General features: G+C 36.4%; 1 protein-coding gene across 6 annotated transcripts in view; it reads left to right on the top strand.

Annotated features, from left to right (window-relative positions):
• The window catches only part of CUNH14orf39 (chromosome unknown C14orf39 homolog), a 39608-nt gene extending 35508 nt beyond the window's left edge, over positions 1-4100 (top strand). For all 6 annotated transcript variants that reach the window (XM_054690861.1, XM_054690858.1, XM_054690859.1 and 3 more), the window contains one exon: positions 3219-4100. In XM_054690861.1, coding sequence (XP_054546836.1) covers positions 3219-3400 — 182 coding nt within the window. In that variant the 3' untranslated portion in view covers positions 3401-4100. The remainder of the gene's footprint in view (positions 1-3218) is intronic.
• The last annotated feature ends 15167 nt before the right edge of the window (positions 4101-19267 follow it).

The following is a 19267-nucleotide window of genomic DNA, read 5'->3' as shown; positions in this document are numbered from 1 at the left end:
TTGCAGTTTAGCTTCTCTCACTACTCTAGCAAAATTTGCTTTCTCCCATATACCTGATGACTTCCTAATTATCAAACATTATGGGTATTTTGTACTTAGTATCATACTCAGTCTCTGTAGCATTGTGTATACTTGACTATTTTCATCTTTCTGGAGTTTTTAAATTTCCTTCTATCTCTGGTGCTTTTTATTTGATCTTTATCTTTTTATTAACTCATTCAAAATATTTATATGTCTGTATACATAGTATATTTTATATCAGGAACTGTTTTTGACTCTGGCATAGAACATAAACAAGAAAGCAAAGTTCTTATTGTAGTGAGAGAGATTAAAAATAAACAAATGGTTATTTAACATGTGAGATAGTGTACTAAACAATTGGCATAGGTTTGAGTTAGTAGACTCAGATCACAATTTTTAATCTAATATGACATTACTTAGATGTGTGGAAAGATGCAGGACTAGAGATAACAACGTGTGCAACATTTTTATATCATTGAGAGGCCCCCCAGCTACCCAAGTAATAACCTTTCTTTCGCTTCTCACCCACATGACACATACAAGGCTACTGTGAACAAAAGACCTGCTTCAAGAAAGTTGCATACTCAGTTTCCCACTAGTCTTTTAATACTGAGATACTAACTCATAGTTCTTCTAATTCAGGTGCAATCCCATGTAGTTGACTGGGCAGACACATAATCCTACCTTTACATTTACCTTAATTCTGTATTGTCTAAGAAAAGGTCTTTCTTCCAGGTAGATCTGGATCAGCCAGACGATGTTAATGTTTTACTCACTGGTGGTAATAAGTATGAAAAAGAAAAGTAGAGCAGAATAAGGAGACTAGAAGTACTTGGATTAGAAGGTGGTTGCTATGTTTATAAGTCAGGGAAGTCATCATTTAGAGGCAACATTTGAGCAGAGACCTGAATAAGGTTTAGGTATAAATTGCTGAGATAAGTGTTTTAGGCACAGAGTGCACAGGCCTTGAAATGGAAACATGCTGAGCATGTTCGTTGAACAGGTAAATTGATGTGATTGGAATCAAATAAGAAAGGAACAACTGGCAGAAATGATCTCACAAGTTTTAAAAGAATTATTTGGCTGTTAAATGGAGAACAGATTGTTTAGAAGTAAGGGTGAAATTAGGGAGATTACTTTGGAAGTTATTAATATAGGTAAGAATTGATGGTGAGGTTTATAGCAATGGAAGTGGTGAGTGGAGTCAGATTTTGGTCATTATGGCTTCTGAAGGTAGAGTTGTAAGGTTTTGCTTATGGATTGTAAGGAGGGATTAAAAGAAACAAGGATTATGCCAAGACTTTGACATAAATAACTGTAAGAATGAAGTTACCATTTATTGAAATATGGAAAGTTGTAGAAGTTAATTTGAGATAGACAGAAGCTGGAAGTTTAATTTTAGAAGTCTTATCATTGAAAAATGTTTTGAATTACTATATTATATATGTAAGTGAAAATAAAGTAGGAAATTGTGTATATGAATTTGGTATTCAGTGGAATAGACATAAATTTTGGAGTAAATCTACCAATTGTGGACAGTTTTTAATGTCTTTCATCAAAAATGCTAGATATTTATATACACTTTTAGTAATCTCGTTCAATACTCACTTAAATGATTCAAATATTGTAATGCAAGTGATGATCAAAATCATGTCTTCATTCCTTAATTTCTCCTAAATGCTAGGACCTTATTTCTGATTGGGTAGTTAATATCTTTTTATATCTAAGGCATCTGTTTGCATTGAAAACTCAGCATAGTTGAAATAAAAATTGTTCTCCTTCTGATGTACTTAATGATATTTCCATTATTCTAGGTACCAAGACTCAGTACATCAATAATAATTTTAATTTCTCTCTATGCCTATGACTATATTCAGCTAATCATCAACTTTTATCAGCTTTCCCTCTGAAATACTTCTTTTTCTGCAATTTTCATTGAGACCGTTGTATTATATTTCAAACTCTTACTACCATTCACGTGGGCTTTTACACTAACATCATAACTGGTCTTTTCATACTTTCAATTTACCTATAGGTCACCTATAAGGTAGATCCTTTCAGCTTACCTATATATTACAGCCTAATTAATGTTCCACAGATGTAATGATGATCACGTCACTGCCTTAGTTAAATACCTTCTGTGACTCCCCAGGGACTGTCAAAGTATACTCCTCCTTTTCTACCTTAGCTGAAACATCTTTTTTTTTTTTTAATGCGGTTCCCTGAATTAACTTTTATTTTGCAGGCTTCCACTTCTGGATGTTCATATAGTGTACATTTTCTCCTTCTGGTTATTTAACAAGTAACTGAGCACACATACAAATGCTAATCAGTGGTTGTATACATTCAGTAGCAAAATCCCTGCAGTCATGGAGCTTACATTCTAGTGTACATTGATTCTGGAATGCCCATCATTATACTTTTGTTACACCCCAATCCAAATTCTTTCCCTTTCTAAATACTGTCTTCTAAGTAACATCTCATATATTTTAAACCTGCTCTATTATAGGAATAATCTCTGTTTTGGCTTGACTGAATAACTCATTGCATAGCAAATAAGGCTACACTTCCTTACCCACTTTTTTCTTCCTGAAGTTTTCAGCTTCAATCTCGGCCTAACCATATTTTCAAGATCTCGCTTCCATAAAACCTTTTATTTCCCCCTTCAACATTTATTCCATTCCAAGAAAGAACTCTCCCTTACTTTCCTGGTCTCTCTTCTTTTTTAACCTTTTCTGTGTGTGTGTATTTTAATTTCCTCTAACCAGAGGTTCTTTGAGAGCAGGGGCTCTTGTTTCATTTACCTTTGAAATCTCCATAGCACCTAGACATACTGCCAATAATCTATTAACATCAAGAGGAATTGATTTCCTGTTACCCTATGCTTCCTATACATGTCTGTTTACCTCAGTGCTATTAGTCCATTTGAAGTGTTTTACTCATTTTTCTACCTTATATACTACTTCTTTATACACTTGAGTTCAGATTACTTGCATGTTCAGTATAAATTTGAATCTTTTTAGCCTTCCATAGTACCTAGGACAATGCTTTACATATAAGAAGACAGTTAAAATCTGGTTAATAGACAAATGATTCAATGCTACCCTACTTATGGTATACAATAGACTATAATTTAGTAGGTTATGTAAATACTATGACAAGAGTAGCATGGTAATTGTAATATTTATTTTCCTTAGGAAACTTATTTGGGAAACCAGAAAGAGAAGAGGCCTTTACATTTTCTTTTCCATCAGACTCTTCAACTGGAAAAGATGATTTTAGTTTTCCATTTTCATTTGATCAGAATCAAAGCACAGCACCTTCTTCTATAAAAGGGTTTTCATCTTCACAAAATACAACACAGTTTGCCTTTTTTTGAAGTAATGACTAATTTCTTGAATTATTTATTATCTCTGTAATCATCTAAGATATATATTTATATTATTATTTAAAATATGAACACTACCTTTCTTTTGTTAGATAAAGCAATATCAGGTTATCATAGCTACATAATTTGATTCTGTTTATTTAAATATTGAAAAATTTAGTTTGTATCATCGAATTTTGTTTTTATTTGTAGAATCAGCTATCATTATTTATTTTGGTTTTGACTTTCCAAGCCATATTCAGACAAGAGTTGTTATTAATCTTAATAGATTTTCCAATTAATCTTAATTGTAAATATTAAGCCTGCTTCTCCCTGGAACCTGTTTCATTCTGATGGTATGTTAAATACTTTGATAAGTACAAGAACTTCTAGAGGCCATCAAAAGATCTTTTAGGGCCTCCCTGGTGGCTCAGGTAGTTGAGCAACACACTGTGAAGCTGTCCACAGCCTCTGCAGCGAGGGTTCGATCCCGGCTGGCTGGTGAGAATCCCATATAGTGAAGTAGACCTCTCCTGTCTTGCCCACTGCTCCCCTCAGCAGTGTATTTTGTCAGTCTGCCTGTTCTGTTCCCTGCTCTGTCTCCAGTGAATTCTCTCACCCTCCAGTGCATCTAGCCTGTACCCCGGTTCTTGTATAAAAATAAATAAAATCTTTAAAAAAATAAATGAAATAAAAGATCTTTTAGCAATAACTGTGCAGAGTTAGCAGTGAGGTGTACTTTTTTACTTTGTACCAAAAAATGATTCTAAAATTACTGTGATGCAGCAAAAGAGACAATAACAAAAACAAAGAGAAACCCCACCAACTGGGAGAACATTTTTGCACCCAACACTAATGATAAAGGACTGATCACAAAAATCTGCAAAGAGCTGATGAGACTCAACAACAACAAAGAAAATAATCCAGTCCAAAAATGGGCAGAAGAGCTAAAAAGAAACTTCTCTGAAGAGGAAATGCAAATGGCCAACAGGCATATGAAAAAATGTTCAACATCACTTGTCATCAGGGAAATGCAAATCAAAACTACCATGAGATACCATCTTACACCAGTGAGAATGGCACATATTAAAAAAACTAGCAACAACAAATGTTGGCGAGGGTGTGGAGAAAAAGGAACTCTTCTGCACTGTTGGTGGGAGTGCAAACTGGTCCAACCACTATGGAGAGCTGTGTGGAGATTTCTGGACCTACTAAACATAGAGCTTCCATATGATCCAGCAATTCCACTCCTAGGTATTTACCCAAAGGACACAGAAACATCAATTCCAAAGAGCACCTGCACCCCTATGTTTATAGCAGCACTGTTTACAATAGCTAAGCTTTGGAAACAACCCAAATGCCCAAAAATAGATGACTGGATCAAGAAGATGTGGTACATATATACCATGGAATATTACTCAGCATTCAAAAAAGATAAACACATGCAATTTGCAGCAACATGGATGGCGCTGGAAGGGATCATGCTCAGCGAAATAAGCCAAAAAGAAAAAGAAAAATACTGGATGGTCTCACTCATAGCAGGAATCTAGAAAACTTAAATAAGGGACCAGGAAAATGAATATAAGAAAGTGAAAATCAAAATCAACAAAAAACTATGAACCAGAGACACTTTTTGGGGGGTGGGGGGCGGGAGGGGAAGGATTGGGGTCAGAATGGGGCGTTTGCAATTGTATGGGGGAATATAAAAATAAAATTTATTATTTAAAAAAAAAAAAAGAAGATGTGGTACATATATACCATGGAATATTACTCAGCATTCAAAAAAGATAAACACATGCAATTTGCAGCAACATGGATGGCACTGGAAGGGATCATGCTCAGCGAAATAAGCCAAAAAGAAAAAGAAAAAATACCGGATGGTCTCACTCATAGCAGGAATCTAGAAAACTTAAATAAGGGACCAGGAAAATGAATATAAGAAAGTGAAAATCAAAATCAACAAAAAACTATGAACCAGAGACACTTTTTGGGGGGGGGGGGGGGAAGGATTGGGGTCAGAATGGGGTGGTTGCAATTGTATGGGGGAATATAAAAATAAAATTTATTATTTAAAAAAAATAAATAAAATTACTGTGATGCCCTTATTCTTTGTTGCAGCAGACAGAATGGTGCTTTAGTAATAATCTCAAAGAATTTGTTATTGATAGTGAATAAAATGTGTTATTTTCTTTAATATATCAAATGGTAAAATTCTAATTTTTCAGTTATTTTAATATCTTCAATGTAAGGAACTTAGGTGAAATTAGACTGGAGAAATTTCTGAAAATTTTATTGTTATGTTAATGGTAATACTGTTAATATAATTTTTTGTTTAAACCTATTAAAAAACATTTAAAATTTTGTTTCCTGGCTTCAACAACAACAAAAAAACAACTTTAAATTTTATTTAAAGTATTTGTTCATCAATCAGTTTCATAGATTCCATGAATATATTTAAAATTTGATGGAATTATATAAACATATGGCCCAATATCTTTGTATTTTTGACTTAGGTCTATTAAGTTATGAAGTAATAAACAGTCTCACTCCATGTCTTGCTATGTGACTGATGACATATTTCAGCCTCACCTGTTTTCTTCCCTTCTGCTCCACATCTAGTCAAGCTGATAATAATGCCTGGATGCTTCCTCCTTTGATACTAGTGGGAAGTTCAAACCATGTATATTAACTCTTGCCATGCACCCACCCCTAACCACCATAAAAACTCAAAGCTGGTCTCTGCTCTCTTAAACCATTTCCAAAATTGTTGTATTAGGGTTTAGAGAAATAAGCAATGGCAAGCATATCTTATCTATAACTAGCTATTATGTATTATCTTCCTACCTATCTAGCTGGTTTATTTCAAGAAATTGACTTTGATGATTATAGAGATTGTGAACCTGAAATCTGTAAGACAGGTTGGCAGGCTGGAAATACAGGTGACAGTCCGTGTTGTGCTCTTCAGCCTTTATTCTGGCGGGCAGACCAGAGAGGCTGGAAATTTAGGCAGATGTTACAGACTTGATGCCAAGTTTCTTCTTCAGGAAACCCACCTTTGTTCTTAAGGCCCTCAACTGATTGGATAAAACCCACCCACATTATGGATATTTATGTGCTTTACTAAAAATCTGCTGATTTAAATAATCACATTTAAGAAATACTTTGACAGTATCATTTAGAATGGTATTTAATCAAACTGGACACCATAGCCTAGCCAAGTTGACACATAATTAACCATCACAATCAGCATCTTCTGCTCACTATTCTGCTCTGTCTTCACATGGCCTTTCTTACTGTATATGAAATCTCCTTCTGCTTCCATTTTATGAGGATACATGGTTGCATTTAGGATCTCCGTGGGTGGATAATTCAGATAATTTCCCCAACTCAAGATCCTTAATTTAATCACATCTGCAGTGACCTTCCTCCTTTTTTCTTGCCATATAAGGTCATATTCACAGATTCCAGAGAGTAGAATGTAGATATCTTTTGGGGGGTCATTTTGTGGCCCACGATCATAGGATTTGATGTCTGTGTACTTTCTTTTAGTCTTTAGCCTTAGAGTATGTAGTCAAAACACTTTTATAAAGTTACTTAGGATAACTCCTGTCTTTGATGTGTCACTCATTTATAATATAGTTAAATTCTTTTGTAACCTTCTGCATTCTTCTCAACTTTATCTGAATTCCTGGCTGGCTGATTTTAAGAAATTTGTATATGTAAAATTTACTCTTCGTAATGTGCAGTTCTGTTGGTTTTGACAAGTAGAATTGTGTGTCCACCCTTTCAGTACTATATAGAGTAGTTCCATCACTCCCTAAATTCCCTAGCATTGACCATTTGTAGTCATGTACCCCTTCTTTTAAAGCCTAAAAACAAAGGATCTGTTTTCTGTTCCTATGGTTTGTCTTTTATAGAATTTCATATAAATGCAAACATACTCTATGTAGCCATGGGGGTTTGTCTTTTACTTAGCAAACTATATTTACATTTCATCCATGTAGTTGTGTGAATCAACAGTTTGTTCCCTTTTTTTTTTCATTCTTCCTTCTGGGCTCAATGCCAGCACAGATTTTATTTTGGATAGTTGCTATGAACAAAAATACTGTGCATTTGAATTTCATTTTTAAAGAGTAAGAGATAATTTGTCATTGTCGGTTCATTAAGTGATTGTTCTATGTACCTCAGACTCCCTTTTGACTTTTGTTCCCTTTTATCACTAAATATTCCACTGAGTGGATATACTATAGTTTGTTTTCCTCTTGACTGGCTTCTAGAAGGCTTTTTGGTGAATATGAATAAAGCTGGCATTCATATATAGGCTATGATCTGAACAAAAATTTTCATTTCACTTGAGTAAATACTTAGGAGGGGAATCTTGGGTTGTATAGTAAATATATGTTTAACTTTATAAGAAACTGTTAAACTATTTCCTAAGTGATTATCATTTTATGTTCCCACCAGCAATGTAGGAGTTCCACTTGTTTCATAGCGTTGTCAGTGCTTGTTATCATCAGTTTTTAATATGTTATGTATTCTAATAGCTATAAAATAGAATATTGTAGCTTTAACTTGTATTTCCCTAGTGTCTGATGATGTTGAGCATCATTTTATATGCTTATTTGCTATCTGAATACCTGTTCATTTAAAAAAATTGCTTGGTGGTTTTCTTAGTGTTGAACTTTGCAACTTATTTATGTGTTCTGGATACAGACCTTTTATGAGATAAGTGAATTGCAAATATTTTCTCCCTATCTGTGGCTGTAATTCTGGTGTCTCATCTAAAAGCTCTTTTATTTATTTATTTATTTATTTTTATTGTTATATTCCCCATACAATTGCAGCCCCCCCATTCTGACCCCAATCCCTCCCCTCCCACCCCCGCACCCCTAAAAGTGTCTCTGGTTCATAGTTTTTTGTTGATTTTGATTTTCACTTTCTTATAGTTATTCATTTTCCTGGCCCCTTATTTAAGTTTTCTAGATTCCTGCTATGAGTGAGACCATCCGGTATTTTTCTTTTTCTTTTGGCTTATTCCGCTGAGCATGATCCCTTCCAGCGCCATCCATGTTGCTGCAAATTGCATGTGTTTATCTTTTTGAATGCTGAGTAATATTCCATGGTATATATGTGCCACATCTTCTTGATCCAGTCATCTATTTTTGGGCATTTGGGTTGTTTCCAAAGCTTAGCTATTGTAAACAGTGCTGCTATAAACATAGGGGTGCAGGTGTTCTTTGGAATTGATGTTTCTGTGTCCTTTGGGTAAATACCTAGGAGTGGAATTGCTGGATCATATGGAAGCTCTATGTTTAGTAGGTCCAGAAATCTCCACACAGCTTTCCACAGTGGTTGGACCAGTTTGCACTCCCACCAACAGTGCAGAAGAGTTCCTTTTTCTCCACACCCTCGCCAACATTTGTTGTTGCTAGTTTTTTTAATATATGCCATTCTCACTGGTGTAAGATGGTATCTCATGGTAGTTTTGATTTGCATTTCCCTGATGACAAGTGATGTTGAACATTTTTTCATATGCCTGTTGGCCATTTGCATTTCCTCTTCAGAGAAGTTTCTTTTTAGCTCTTCTGCCCATTTTTGGACTGGATTATTTTCTTTGTTGTTGTTGAGTCTCATCAGCTCTTTGCAGATTTTTGTGATCAGTCCTTTATCATTAGTGTTGGGTGCAAAAATGTTCTCCCAGTTGGTGGGGTTTCTCTTTGTTTTTGTTATTGTCTCTTTTGCTGTGCAGAAGCTCTTTAATTTGATGTAGTCCTAGCTGTTTATCTTTGCCTTCACTATCACTGCTTTGGGTGATGTGTCTGTAAAGATGTCTTTGATGTGCAAATCACGTAGTGTTTCGCCTATATTTCCTTCTATATATTTTATGGTTTCAGGTCTTATGTCTAGTTCTTTAATCCATTTTGAGTTGATTTTTGTGTATGGTGTGAGGTAGTGGTCAAGCTTCATTCTTTTGCATGTAGCGACCCAGTTTTCCCAGCACCATTTATTGAACAAACTTTCTTTGCTCCAATGCATAGTCTTTGCTCCTTTGTCAAAGATTAGTTGACCATAAATCTGTGGGTTTATTTCTGGATTTTCTATTCGATTCCATTGGTCTGTATGTCTGTTCTTGTTCCAGTACCATGCAGTTTTGATGATTATGGCTTTGTAGTATAGTTTGAAGTCTGGGAGTGTGATGCCTCCATTCCCTTTTTTTTTCAGGAGAGCTTTGGCTATTCGGGGTTTTTTGTGATTCCATATGAATTTCATCAATAATTGTTCTATTTCTTTGAAGAATGACATTGAAATTTTTATTGGAATAGCATTGAATCTGTATATTGCTTTTGGAAGGATGGCCATTTTAACAATGTTTATTCTTCCAATCCATGAGCAGGGGATGTCTCTCCATTTCTTTGTGTCTTCTTCTATTTCTTTTAACAGTGTTTTATAGTTTTCTTTGTATAGGTCCTTTACCTCTTTTGTTAGATTTATTCCCAAATATTTGATTTTTTTTGTTTCAATAACAAAAGGGATGGTTTTTTTGATTTCTTCTTCTTCAGATTTATTGTTTGTGTATAGGAAGGCTACTGACTTTTGCGTGTTGATTTTGTATCCTGCCACTTTACTGAACTGATTGATGAGTTGAATTAGCTTTTCTGTGGAGTTTTTGGGGTTCTCTATGTATAATATCATATCGTCTGCAAATAGTGATAGTTTGACTTCTTCTTTTCCTATTTGGATTCCTTGGATGTCTTTCTCTTGTCTTATTGCCCTGGCTAGGACTTCCAGTATTATATTGAAAAGCAGTGGTGAGAGTGGACATCCTTGTCTTGTTCCAGATCTTAATGGAATTGCTTTCAGCTTTTCACCATTGAGAATGATACTGGCTGTTGGCTTGTCATAGATGGCCTTTATGATGTTAAGGTATGTTCCTTGTATCCCAAGAATTTCAAGGGCTTTTATCATGAATGGGTGTTGCACTTTGTCGAAAGCTTTCTCAGCATCTATTGATATTATCATATGGTTTTTATATTTCTTTTTGTTGATGTGTTGGATAACGTTGATTGATTTTCAGATGTTAAACCATCCTTGTGTCCCTGGAATGAATCCTACTTGGTCGTGGTGAATTATCTTTTGGATACATTGTTGGATTCTGATAGCTAAAATTTTATTGAGGATTTTTGCATCAGTGTTCATTAGGGAGATTGGCCTGTAGTTTTCCTTTTTTGTGTTGTCCTTGTTCGGTTTTGGTATTAGTGTAATGTTGGCTTCATAGAACGTGTTTGGTATTGTCCCTTCCTTCTCAATTTTTTGGAAGAGTTTGTGAAGGATAGGCACTAATTCGTCTCTGAATGTTTGGTAGAATTCATTTGTAAATCCATCAGGTCCTGGGCTTTTGTTTTTGGGGAGGTTTTTGATTACCATTTCAATTTCGCTAATTGTAATTGGTCTGTTTAGGTGTTCTATTTCTTTATCTAGCTTTGGGTGATTGTAGAGTTGTAGGAATTTGTCCATCTCCTCTAGATTGTTAAACTTGTTTCCATATAACTGTTCATAGTAGTTACTGATTATTCTTTTGATTTCTGCTGTGTCCGTTGTGATTTCTCCTCTTTCCTTGATGATCCTGTTTATTTGTGCTTTCTCCCTTTTTTCCTTTGTGAGCCTGGCTAGGGGTTTGTCTATTTTATTGATTTTTTCAAAGAACCAGCTCTTGGTTTCATTGATCTTTTGGATTGTTTTTTTAGTTTCAATTTCATTTATTTCTGCTTTGGTTTTTATTATTTCTTTTCTTCTACTGGTTTTGGGTTTTTTTGTTGTTCTTTTTCTAGATCTTTGAGCTTCGAGATTAGGTTGTTTCTTTGAGTTCTTTCTTGTTTCTTGATGTGAGCTTCTATTGCTATATATTTTCCTCTTATTACTGCTTTTGCTGCATCCCATACATTTAGGATATTGGTGTCCTCCTTGTCGTTCAATTCAAAAATTTTTTAATTTCTTCTTTGATCTCCTCATTAGTCCAGTGGTCTTCCAGTAGTGTGGTTTTTAATCTCCATGAGGTAGGAAAGTTCCTTGCCTTCTTTTTATGGTTTATTTCTAGTTTGATGCCTTCATGGTCAGAAAAGATGGTTGATATGATTTCAATCTTGGTGTATCTGTTGATGTTTGTCTTGTGCCCCAGTATGTGATCGATCCTGGAGAATGATCCATGTGCGCTTGAGAAAAATGTGTACTCCGTTTTTTTGGGGTTTAGTGTTCTATAGATGTCTGTTAAGCCCAATTGCTCTAGGTCCTTATTTAGAGCTTTGGTTTCTTTACTTATTTTTTGTCTTGTTGATCTATCCATTGTTGATAGTGGTGTGTTGAAGTCTCCCACTACGTATGTGTTTTCTCTGATGTCTGTTTTCAGAGAGGACAACAGTTGTCTGATATATTTTGGTGCTCCTTCGTTTGGTGAGTATATGTTAATGAGTGTTATTTCTTCTTGAAGTATTGTCCCCTTGATCATAATGTAGTGACCATTGGGGTCTCTTTTTATCTTTTTGAGTTTGAAATCTGTTTTATCTGATATAAGTATAGCTGTTCCTGCTTTCTTTTTTGGTCCATTTGCTTGTAGGATTGTTTTCCATCCTTTAACTTTGAGCCTATTTTTATCTTTTATAACTAAATGTGTTTCCTGGAGACAGCAAAAGGTTGGGTTTTGTTTCTTAATCCAGGCTGCAACTCTGTGTCTTTTTATTGAAGAGTTTAGTCCATTTACATTTAGAGTTAATATTGATATGTTAACATCTGTATTTGCCATTGTGTTTGTCTTTCCTTTGATTTTATTTATTTATTCTTTTAATAACTTTTTTTTTTTTTGGCCTTCTTTCATTGTTATTCGTCCCTCTGAGGTTCTGGCTTTAGGACTCCTTGTAGTATTTTTTGGAGTGGGGGTTTAGTTGCAATGAAATTCCGGAGTTTCTGTTTGTCTGGGAAGGTCCATATTCTTTCTTCAAAGAGGAAGGAGAGCTTTGCGGGATAGAGTATTCTTGGTTGGCATCTGTTTTCTTGGAGTCTGTTGGCTATGTCCCTCCACTCTCTCCTTGCCTGTAGTGTTTCTTCGGAGAAGTCTGATGTCAGCCTGATTGGCTTTCCTTTGAATGTTATCTGTTTCTTCCCTCTTGCCAGCTTCATTATTTTTTCCTTGTCCTGGATTCTTGGGAGCTTTACTATTATGTGTCTTGCTGTATTTTTCCTTTCGTCGTGGAAGTTTGGTGTTCTTCTTGCTTCTTGTATATCAATTTTCAGCTCCTTCTTCACATTTGGGAAGTTCTCTTCAATTATCTCTTTGAATATATTCTCTGTTCCTACTTCTCTCTCCTCTCCTTCTGATATTCCTATAACTCTTATATTTCCTTTCCTCATGGAGTCAGATAGTTCCCGAAGTCTTTCTTCATTCTTTTTCCTTCGTACTTCTCTTTCCTTTTCTGTTTTGGTTCTTTTTATTTCTGTGTCTTCAAGAGTACTTATTCGTTCTTCCATTTCATCAATTCTGCTTTCATTGCTTTTCCCAGAATTCTTTAGTTCTTCCATTAATTCTTTGATCTCCTGCATTTCTTTTACTTCCCTCTTTAGGGACTCAATTTCATTCTTCTGATCGTTGATTATTTTTCCCTTATCATTGTTTTCCTTTATGACTTCTGTCAGTTTTTTAATCACGGCAATTTTAAATTCTCTTTCTGGAAGGCTCAGAAGTTCTTCCAAGTTACTGTCGTTGCAATCTGGGGGCTGGTTTTCTTTTTGTAGTGTGCTTTTTCTCTGGAGAGTTGCTAGGTTGCGTGTGGTTCTTCTCCTCCCTACTGTCTGTTTTCTAATTTGCCGTATGCGTTGGGACACTGTGTTGTTGGGACTGGCCGGCATCTTGGGTGGGCTTCTCTGCTCCCCTCTGGTTCCTCCAGGAGTCATCTGTCAGTTTCAAGCAGTCTTTACTGGAGAAAGGTCCCTGTTCTAAAATGCCGATGTGGGGACACACTCCCCTGTGCGCCTGGTCTGCCCCGGCGGTGGGTTCCTGCTCCCCCTCTGGGCTTGGACTGCAGGCCAGAGGGGGTCTGGCGTGGGCGAACTTCCCCCGCTCACCTCTGGCTCCTGAGGAAGCCTTCTGCAGGTAGTCTTTACTGAAGAAATGTCCCTGTTCTATAATGGTGATGTGGGACACACTCCCTGCGCGTCCGGTCTCAGGCACACTCTTCTGCGCGCCTGGTCTGCCCCGGCTGTGGGTGCTCGCTCTCCCTGTGGGCTCAGACTACTTGTTCGGAAGGGGCCCGGTGTGGGCTAACTCCCAGCTGGCCACTAGCTCCTTCAGGAGCCTGTGTTGGCTTCAAGTCACTAGGTGGCGCCAGAGATCTCTCCTAGAGCCCTTGGGGAGCTGATTTTCCACCCCGTGGGACAGGGAGCAGAGCGGGGATGGTAGGGTACACCTCAACAGCTTTGGGGTGCTGTGTCTGCCTTGTGCCCCACCGTCATGGGGAACCCACGCCCCTAATTTCGCGCCCTGGGTCTCAGTTCCAAAGCCCTCAGTTCCAGGACGCGGGCTGTAGCCCAGATCAGTGGCACGGGAATGGCGCCTTTTGAATCCCGCTCCCCTGCCTGGGCGCCTGGTTCCTGCTTACTCCGGGAGGGCCTCCGCGCGTCTCCCCGTAAGCCTAGGTCGCAGGCACAGGGACCTGGGCAGCTGCGATCCCATCCGGACCCACATTTGCTTTTCAACCGCACTGCTTTTCAGCGCGATCCGTGCCGCTTTCCCGCACAATCCCTATCCGCGTCTGCTTTTCCAGCGCGCTGCTTTCCGCGCAAGCTTACCGGGCGGCCCGGGGCTGTGTGCTAGTGCTGGTCTCCTCCTGGGCGGGGTCTCTCTTTAATGGCGCCTGGAGCTCACCTCCGTGGCGGATCCTGCAGGGTTCTCCACAGCTCCCGTTCACGGGGTGTGGTGGCTGCAATAGTTCCTTTCCACTCACAGTCCCGCTTGCTGCGTCCTTTGTTCTTGTTGGCCGTTTTGGTTTGTTGTTTCCCTCCTCTCTGCCGGTCGGAGAGTGCCGCCTCTGTGGGCGGGGGAGGGGAGCAGGGTTCTGCGCTTTCCTCCCTTCTGGTCCTCTTTTATGGCCACTTTCTTCTTCAGGCAGTTTGCTGGAGTCACCTGTTTATCTTCCATGTCCCAGTTCTCACTGGAACCTGCCGCTTTTCCTCCCTATTAACTTTTTTTAATGGGAGATCTTACTCGCAGCGTCTCCTCGCCGCCATGTTGCCTCTTTTTTTTTTTTTTAAAGTCATCTAAAAGCTCTTTACCACCCAAGGTCATAAATTCATCTCCTGTGTTAGGTCTGTGATCTGTATTGTTAATTTTTTCTGTAAGATATAAGGTATGTATTGTGATACAATTTTTTGCACCATTTGTTGAAAAGATAGCCATTTCTCTGTTGTGTTTGCACCTTTGGCACGAATCAGTTGACCACGTTTATATAGGTCGATCTCTAAGCTCTCTTTTTTCATTGATTTGTGTGTCTACCCTTTAACCAATACCATGCTGTCTTTTTACTGTAGATTTATAATGAATCTTGAAATCAGGTGGTGCAAATCCTGCAACTTCTTTTAAAATTTTATTTTAGTTCTTCTAAATCTTTTGTTATTCTATGTATATTATAGAATCAACTTGTTGATATCGTTAGAATGCCTGTGATTTTAATTACTATTGCATTAGACGTATAGATTCAACAGTTTTGAGTCTTCCAATTATGGGCAAGCTATATCTCTATCTGAATTCCTGCATTATATTGTACCTTTTTTACATTTAAATCTATATCAAAGATCTCTGAACTTATATCATCTTTCATTTCTTTCATCAGTATTTTATCCTTTTCATTATGCAGATCCTGAAATATTTTGTTGGTTTATACTTATTTTTCTTCTTTTTCTGTTTTTGGTACTATTGTAAATGAGACTCTACATTGTATTTTGAATGTCAGCTGTTTATTCCTAGTACAGGGAAATACAGTTGATTTTTGTATACTAACCTTATATGTTGTGATCATACTAAACTCAATAGATCTAGTAGCTTTTTTGTAAATTCTTTGAGATTTTATATATAATTTATCATGTAACCTGCAAAGAGAGACCATTTCTTTCCTTCCTTTTCAATGTGTATGCTTTTAATTTCTTTTTCTTATATTATTTCACTGGTTAGGGCTTAAAGTAGGTTGTTGACTAGGGATGAGGAAAGTAGACATCCTCACTTTGTACCTGATCTTTCCTTTTTTTTTTTTAGTTTTTAAAAAATTAAATTTCCCCCCTAAGGATAATAATACTAACATGGACATGCGCACACACACATCAGGGTGAATAATGGAAAGTCCCCTCGCCTTTGTCTTCTCTACCTGTTTCCTATCTCCTTCATATGTAAGCACTGTTATTTTTCTGTTCTAAGATTTCTGTGCATAAAAAGAAAATAAGGGCACTCATATTATTTGCTTGTTTTTAGATTTAAGATAGTACATATTTTTTATATGAATTTTTAATTTTTTATATCATTGTTCATTTTTAAACAATATTTGCTTCCCTCCACCCCCTCAGGTGTAGTCCCCAGAGTTTCCTTCACCAATGCACCTGTGCTGGACAGGGATCAGAGGGAGGGAGGAGCACAGGGGACTGAGGTGATGGTGTAAGATAGTACATATTTTATGATACATTATATTGTACCTTTTCTTACATTTAAATCTATATCAAAATCTCTGACTTAGCATTTATATGAAAGTTTGACTAGAAATTAACATTTTAAAGAGTTGCTTTTGAAACTGAGGCATATGGGGGAGTGGAGGTGGAGAAAATATTCAGGGGTCAGCTAACCTGCCTGCATTTCTCAACTCTAGACCTTGATGTTTCCCCACCATTCCACATCAGCAACGTGTTGCTGCCACCATTGATAAAGGGCATATCTTTAAAGTTCATTACAGTGTAGCTCTCCCAAATTTGTCTGGGCCACTGGGTATCTATTAATTCCTGAGTGTTTCTGGGAGAGTGCCTGGATGATTTATGAACTATCTTAAATCTTAAATATTTTGATCATTAAACATTGAATCTGTAGATTGACCTCCCAAATGTAGGAACTCATTTAACCTGCTAAAGACCTGAATAGAACATAAAAGGCTAATAAGTAAAAGAGAACTGTTGACTCTTTGTTAGGCTGTATTCAGCTGGGACATTGGTCTTCTCCTGTCACTCCAGTAAGTCTAAAACTTACACTATTGGCTCTCCTGGTTTTCAGGCTTTTGGGCTGAGATTGAACTTTACACCATCAGCTCTTTTTCTTCTTAGGACTTCAGACTCAGACTGGAATTATACCATTTGCTACTCAGGGTCTTCAGCCTGCCTACATCAGATCTTGGAACTTTTCAACTTCCATAATTATATAAACCATTTCCTCATGATTTCATTATATATACACACACACACGCACGCACACACACAATACCCCTACCCTATTGGTCATATATATATTATACACACACACACACACACACACACACCCTATTGGTCATATATATATATTATAAACACACACTATACACACACACATACATACACATCCAATGTAATACTAGTCAGCTGTAAGAAAGATAAAATCTTGCCACTTAGGACTATATGGATGTATTTTGAGCAAATTATGCTAAGTGAAGTAAGTGAGATGGAGAAATACCATTTAATTCATTTGGAATATAAAGAAAGGCAAACAAACAAAACAAAAGCAAATTCTTAGATGTAGAGAATAGATCAGTGGTTACCAGAGGGGAGGTAGTTGGTGAAATGGGTAAAGGAGATCAGTTATATGGCAGTAAATGAAAACTAGATGTTGTGATTATCATGATGTACTTTATACAGATGTTGAATCATAATCCTGTACACCTAAAATGTAAACCAATGTTAAATCAAAAATTTAAAGAAAGAATATAATGTAAAAAAAGTTTATGTGAAGAGGCCAAGACCCAGAATAATGGGATGGAGAATAACAAAATTGGAGGACTGAAGCTACCTGATTACAAGACTTATTATACAGCTGTGGTAATCAGAAATGGTATGATGTTGACAAAAGAACAGATAAATATACCAATAAAATAGAATAAATGCTCAGAAATAGATCCACATAATTCAGGCAACTGATCTTTGACATAGGAACAAAGGCAATACAATGAAAAAGAATAATCTTTTCAACAAATGGTGCTGGAATAACCATATCCATTTATAAAAAATTATAAATCTAGAAACACAGACTTCATGTTCATCATAAAAATTAACTCATGTGGCACAGATCTAAATGTAAAATGCACAACTGTAAAATATAGAAGAAAATCTAGATGATTTACAGTTTGGTGATGACTTTTTAGATACAATACTAAAAGGATAATCCATGAAAGAAATTCTTGATACACTGAAATTCAATAAAAAATTTCTGTAAAAGACACTGTCAAGAGAATAAAACGAAGTCCAAACTGGGAGAAAATATTGGCAAAGACACACCTGATAAAGGACTGTTAATTCAAATATACAAAGAATGCTTAAAAGTCAATAATGAGAAAATATACCACTGATTCAAAATATGGGTCACAGACTTGAACACAGCTCACCAAAGATGGTGGCAAAGATGCATATGGAAAGATGCTCTACAATATAGGTCATCTAAGAAATGTAAGTTAAAACAGTAATAAGGTACTGGTGTACGCACATTAGAATGGCCAATATCCAGAACACTGATACCACCGAATACTGGTAAGAATGTTGTGCAACAGGAACTTTCATTCATTGCTGATGGGAATGTAAAATGGTACAGCTATCTTGGAAGACAGTTTCACAGTTTCTTACTGAAGTAAATATATTTTACCATATGATCCAGCAAGAGTGTTTCTTGGTGTTTTACCCAAAGAGAGTGAAAACATATATCAATATGAAAACCTGCACTTGGAAATTCATAACAGCTTCATTCATAATTCCCAAAATTTGGAAGCAACAAAGATGTCCTTTAGCTGGTGAGCAGTTAAACAAAACATGATGCATACAGACTACAGAATATTACCCAGTGTCAAAAATAAATCAGGCCATGAAAAGACATGGAAGAAACGTATATTACTGAATGGAAAAAGCTAGTCTTGAAAAGACTACATACTATATAATTCTAATTTTATGATACTGTAGAAAAGGCAAAACTAAGAGACTATAAAAAGATCAGTGGTTATGAGGAATTTGGAAGGAGGGAGGAATGAATAGACAGAGCATAGAGAAATTTGAGGGCAGTGAAAATAATCTATGTAATACTATAATGATGGATACATATTATAAATTTGTCCATACCCATAGAATGTATAATACCAAGAATGGGCCCTGATGCAGGCTTATTGACTTGGGTGATAGTGACATGCCAATGTACAATAGATTCATTGATTATAACAAATGTATCACTCTGGTAGTAGATGGTATGTATATATGGGAGGAAAGGGTATATGGGAAATATCTGACCTGTTCAATTTTCCTATAAACCTGAAACTGCTCTAAAAAAAATAAAGTCTAAATAAAAAAAATGATAGAGGGAAAATTTGAACAGCACAAACAAGGTTTACTTTTTATTTCTACTTTGCCTATAGCATAGTTGTAAATCTGTCTTGGATAATGAAAGATATAAATATTAATTTTTTATTATATCTAAGTAGGTATTAGAATTTCAGGGGCTTAATCATGTAACTGACTAGAGCTTTCATAACTTCTAACTTACAAGAGAATATTAGTAATTTTCAAGTAGTAGTATTACAATTTTAAATATAAAGATTTTATGATCTTTTGTAAGAATGAACAAGCAATAAACAA

The sequence above is a fragment of the Talpa occidentalis genome, unplaced genomic scaffold, assembly GCF_014898055.3.
Source record: "Talpa occidentalis isolate TD23 unplaced genomic scaffold, MPIMG_talOcc4v2.1 talOcc4.11, whole genome shotgun sequence".
In the NCBI taxonomy this organism is placed as follows: Eukaryota; Metazoa; Chordata; class Mammalia; order Eulipotyphla; family Talpidae; genus Talpa; species Talpa occidentalis.
The sequence above is the reverse complement of the archived record's forward strand: the minus strand, read 5'-3'. Positions and strand labels throughout refer to the sequence as shown.